The sequence below is a fragment of the Sapajus apella genome, unplaced genomic scaffold (assembly GCF_009761245.1).
Source record: "Sapajus apella isolate SASKATOON/1434 unplaced genomic scaffold, GSC_monkey_1.0 scaffold128, whole genome shotgun sequence".
NCBI lineage: Eukaryota > Metazoa > Chordata > Mammalia > Primates > Cebidae > Sapajus > Sapajus apella.
The window spans coordinates 3,024,953-3,030,459 of NW_022437068.1; the positions used below are offsets into that span (position 1 = coordinate 3,024,953).

Here is a 5,507-nt window from a genome sequence, read left to right on the forward strand (position 1 = left end):
TAACACATTTGGGACAAATGAGGCATTACTATGCCACAGCCTGAAAACTGTCTAGCAGTTACCTTGGGCAAATTAAGCGATTTTCAAACAGGAAGAGCCTTCCCCACCTCATGGATTAACTGCAATGTCTGTGTGATGGCATCTGCTCACATACAAAAAATGTGAGCTTGCTTTGAACTCAACCCCAAAAATTTTAACAGACTCAAATTGGTTTACCAGTATCATCTTTCAAGAGGAATTTCAATTGAATTTTTCATAATGTATACCTTTTTTGTATCAAAAACATTTTTAACTAGTGAAAACAAAGGACACGTTCAAAATCAGGTCGAAATCAGGTTTCCTTTTAATTGAATACTTAATTCACAACTTTTCATTTCTTGCTACTACTCTGGTAATAATTAGGTCCCCACCTCTAAAGAACATTGCAGCTGACCAGACTGAGAGCCAGTGTGAACATGGGCCCCAAACCAGGGCTTTCGGAATAATGAGAACTAATCAGCCCTCCCTTCACTTAGAAAGGGACTAAGTGAAAGGTCCCAAATCTTCTTTGTCCAAACACACAAAACCAGGAGCTCAATGCCAACATGGAAACCAAAATGTATCAGGAATGAAGTACAGTACCCCTTGACATACTCAAGGTCAAGATGGGTTTGCAGAAATTGTATCTGACCATCTGGCCTCTGCTAGTAGATATGGCCCCACCCCAGCATTTTTAAGAGAAGATGTTTTTGTTTCTATTTCCCCAAGGGGTATAAAATCTAGTAAGAGGAATATAATGAATCAGAATATATCAGCTCACTCACAAGAAAGGTTCCTGGGTAATGGTTTTTAGTTGCTGAGCTTATTCAGCACATTATTTCAAAGTGGCGGCTACAGGTTTAGGTAGGACACACATACAACCCCCATTTTTTTCAGTGTATATGTCAAGAGGCCAAGACCCCTGATCATCAAAATAAGTTATTTTGTATATTACAGTGCACAGGACAACAAAGGGAATGACACTTTCTTGAAAGGTGACTAAAAGGCATCTTGCAAAAGGTCCATATCACTGAAGTGGAAGGACTGGAGCCCACTGCCTTGTGGCCTTCATTAACTTGACCCCTCCTCTTCTTTGGTTGCAGTGGCTTCAGAGGGAGCTGTTTCTTGTACTTGTTCTGCTGGCTGCTTCTTTTCTTCCTCTTCCTCATCCTCATCCTCTTGGGGATAGAGGTCTGGGTATTTTTGCATGCATTCCTGCATGGCCCGGAACTGGTCTACACAGTCTGACCCCTTGATCTCCTCCTTGCTATAGTGGAAGCAGGAAAAAGCTGACTTGAACTGTTCCCCACAGGGGCCGCTGGCCATTCCTCCAAGGCATGGGCAGTTCCAGTTGATGTTTCCATTTGGCAGTATCAATCCTGGAACAGGAAGATAAGCAAGGACAATGTGAGAGATGTTCTCTAACGTTTCAGAAAATACAAAACTGGTCCAGTCCTCACAGGCTACTCAGGTGGTGCAGAACAACAGGAACCATCGTTGCCTATGGACCTATACCTCAATTTGGACTAGGCTGAAATGCCTAGCACATATCCAGCACTCCTTGGCCCAGCTGGGAGAGAAGCCATCAAGGACATATTTCTCCATGTGTGACACTAAACTATTCTAAGCCACCTCCCAGTACTCTGAGGCTGTGCTCCAAGAATTAAATACCAGGAACCATTTAACCCAAAGAAGAGATGATCACTTGGATGGTCAGTGAAGAGCTTTTTGAAAGCCCACTTTAAGGAACTGAGGTACTGATGTTCTCTTTCCAATACCCCTCCCCATATGGATGATTGGGACCACCTTACCCCCAAGCTCCCTGCCCCTTGAGTCCCTCTTGCCCCACAGCTGCTCTGAGAAGCTCAGTGTAGTCTGGGGACTGGTGAAAAGGCAGAGGTTGTTCCTTATGTATTGACGAAGAAAGATGTCTAAGACATGCTGCACAATGAGAAGCTGGTGGCATACTATTAGTGTGAGTGCATTCTTGTAAAAACTCAACCAAACTGTTAAACTGCACATGTGTGTTGGGAAGGGAGCAAGGTTATAGAAAGGTTATAGATGAGTTTTCATTTTCACTATTAATAGGCCTCTTTTGGCTTTCATAGCTTTTCTTATCATTGAATTTTATTCACATCTAAATATTTCTTGGTTTTCCAAAATGCTCTCAAAATGATGGCTTCATTTTCAGCTTTGTGACACACAGATAAATGATTCATATAGAAGCTTCTTACATGAGTCTTATCAAGAACCTGAAAGCACTTTCTAAGAGGCCTCTAAAATGTCCTGTGAAATTACACATGATTCTTCACTGCAGGGCAGTACCCAGGCCTGGTGCTCTGCACTAATGTCCAAAGTCCTAGGCAAAATCCTGCCTGCCTCTCAATTCCAGCTTGGGAAGCTCCACTGATCAATGGACTGCTGTAGCTATTCCTGTACCTTATTTGTGAAATGGGGATAGCAAGGACAATGCCAGCTAGTGCTGCCCCCCTAGCAGGCAGCAGACTCCCAGGACCATGAGCAGTTGCAGATCAAGTTCTCCTGCATTGTGTACTACTAACCCCCGTCTACACACACAGTTTCTGGGGCTCATGGTCCATGTTAGGACTGCAGACTAGGCCGGCAGGATTCCCAGAGCCCATATCCCTTCCTCTACATCTCAATTTCTCCTTGACAGGGACCTCAGTGCTGGAAAAACATTTGTAAATGCTGCCCCCTGGAGGTTCAAATCTGCTCACAAACCTGCACAACCAGTTTCCAAAAGAGAGAACACTGACATGTAAAAACTGTAACCCAGGGCGTGGATCCAAGACGGCCAAATAGGAACAGCTCTGGAGTGAAAACAGCTTCCCAGTGAAAACAACGCAGAGGGTGAGTGATCACCCCATTACTGCCCACAGACCAGGAGATTCCCAGGCTGAAAAGTGCCACAAGTTTCCAGCATGGCTGTTTCAGCCGGCTCAGCGGGTCTCCACACAAAAACTCACACAATTCTGGGTGGCTGTTTCAACTGGTGCCTGGAATGCTTAGGAGACAGAGCTGCCCATTTAACTAAAAAAAAAAAAAAACAGGGGCTGAACAGGGAACCAGTTGATCTGGCTCAGCGGGTCTCACCCCCACAAAGACCAGCAATCTGAAACAATCTGGATTGAGAGTTTCACAGTAAGCACAGCTGGACCCAGGACAGTCCAGCTCTGTGAGGGGAAGGGCATCTGCCATTACCAAGGCAGTCCTAACTATACCTCTAAACAAAACCGCAAGGAAGTTCACAGCCCACGGTAGCTCAGCAACGTCTCTGCTGGCAGACTGTGACTAGGCTACTTCCTAGCTGGGCAAGGCATCTCTGAAAAAAGGCAGCACCATGTCAGAGACTTATAAATAAAGCCCCACCTTCCCAGGACAAAGCACCTGAACAAAAAGGTGGTTATGAGTTCCACTGCAGCAGACTTAAATGTACCTGCCTAGCAGCTCTGAACAGAAGAACGGTGCTCACAGCTTGGCACCTGAGCTCCTATAAGGGTCAGACTGTCTCCTCAAGCAGCTCCCTGACCCCCGTATGTCCAAAGAGACACCTCATAAAGGAGAGCTCAGGCTGTCATCTCGCGGGTATCCTTCTGGAACTAAGATAACAGAATGAGAAACTGGCAAAAACCCTTATTGTTCTGAAGCTGCCACAGGTGATCCCCAGGCAAGCAGGGTCTGAAGTGGACCTCCAGCAGTCCTACAGCAGAGGGCGTGTTGGAAGGAAAACTAACAAACAGAAATAACTTCATCATCAACAAAAAGGATGTCCACTCAGAGACCCCATCTGAAAGTCACCAACTACAAAGACCACAGGTAATTAAAGCCACAAAGATGGGAATAAACCAGCACAAAAAGGATGAAAACACCCAAAACCAGAATGCCTCTCCTCCTCCAAGAGATAACAACTCCTCACCAGCAAGGGAACAAAGCTGGATGAAGGAGGAGTCTGATGAATTGACAGAAACAGGCTTCAGAAGGCAGGTAATAACAAACTTCTCTGAGCTAAAAGAACATGTTCTAACCCAATGCAAAGAAAATAAGAACTTTGAAAAAAGGTTTGACAAAATGTTAACAAGAATAAACAGCTTAGAGAAGAATATAAATGACCTGATGCAGCTGAAAGACACAAGAACTTCACAAAGCATATATAAGTTTCAATAACTGAATCGACCATGCAGAAGAAAGGATATCAGAGATTGAAAATCAACTCAATGAAATAAAATGAGAAGGCAAGATCAGAGAATAAAGAGTGAAAAGAAATGAACAAAGCCTCCAAGAAATATGAGATTATGTGAAAAGACCTAATCTACGTTTGATAGGTGTACCTGAATGTGACGGAATGAATCCAATCTGAAAATCACTCTTCAGGATATTATCCAGGAGAACTTCCCCAACCTAGCAAGGCAGGCCAACATTCAAGTTCAGGAAATACAGAGAACACCACAAAGATATTCCTCAAGAAGATCAACCCCAAGGTACATAATTGTCAGACTCACAAGGGTTGAAATGAAGAAAAAAATGCAAAGGGCAGCCAGAGAGAAAGATCAGGTTACTCACAAAGCGAAGCCCATCAGACTCAAAGCGGATCTCTCAGCAGAAACCCTACAAGCCAGAAGAGAGTGGGGGCCAATATTTAACATCCTTAAAGAAAAGAATGTTCAACCTAGAATTTCATATCCAGCCAAACTAAGCCTCATAAGCAAAGGAGAAATAAAATCCTTTACGAACAAGCAATTGCTGAGAGATTTCGTTGCCACCAGGCCTGCCTTACAAGAACACCTGAAAGAGGCACTAAACATAGAAAGGAACAACCAGTACCGGCCACTCCAAACATTGTACCAAATGGTAAAGAGCATTGACACAACAAAGAAACTGCGTAAACTAAAGGGCAAAACATCCAGCTAGCATCAAAATGGCAGGATCAAATTCACATATAACAATATTAACCTTAAATGTAAATGGGCTAAATGCCCCAATCAAAAGACACAGACTGGCAAATTGGATAAAGAGTCAATACCCCTTGGTGTGCTGTATCCAGGAAACCCCTCTCACATGCAAGGACACACATAGGCTCAAAATAAAGGGATGGAGGAAGATTTACCAAGCAAATGGAGAGCAACAAATAGCAGGAGTTGCAATCCTAGTCTCTGATAAAACAGACTTTAAACCAACAAAGATCAAAAGAGACAAAAAAGGACATTACATAATGGTAAAAGGATCAATGCAACAAGAAGAGCTAACTATCCTAAATATATATGCACCCAATACAGGAGCACCCAGATACATAAAGCAAGTTCATAACCTACAGAAAGACTTGGACTCCCACACAATAATAGCGGGAGACTTTAACACTCCACTGTCAATATCAGACAGATAAATGAAACAGAAAATTAACAAGGATATCCAGTGTAAGACCGGTTGCCTCGCCAGGAGCTCAGACACGCCCACTTGTGCATTCGGGACCT

At 43.7% G+C, this 5,507-nt stretch overlaps 1 protein-coding gene across 3 annotated transcripts in view; it reads right to left on the reverse strand.

The window, feature by feature from the left end:
- Positions 1-320: 320 nt before the first annotated feature.
- Positions 321-5,507, reverse strand: part of CHCHD4 (coiled-coil-helix-coiled-coil-helix domain containing 4) — a 21,228-nt gene continuing 16,041 nt past the window's right edge. For all 3 annotated transcript variants that reach the window (XM_032262325.1, XM_032262326.1, XM_032262327.1), the window contains exon 3: positions 321-1,397. In XM_032262325.1, the coding sequence (XP_032118216.1) occupies positions 1,090-1,397 (308 nt within the window). In that variant the 3' untranslated portion in view covers positions 321-1,089. The remainder of the gene's footprint in view (positions 1,398-5,507) is intronic.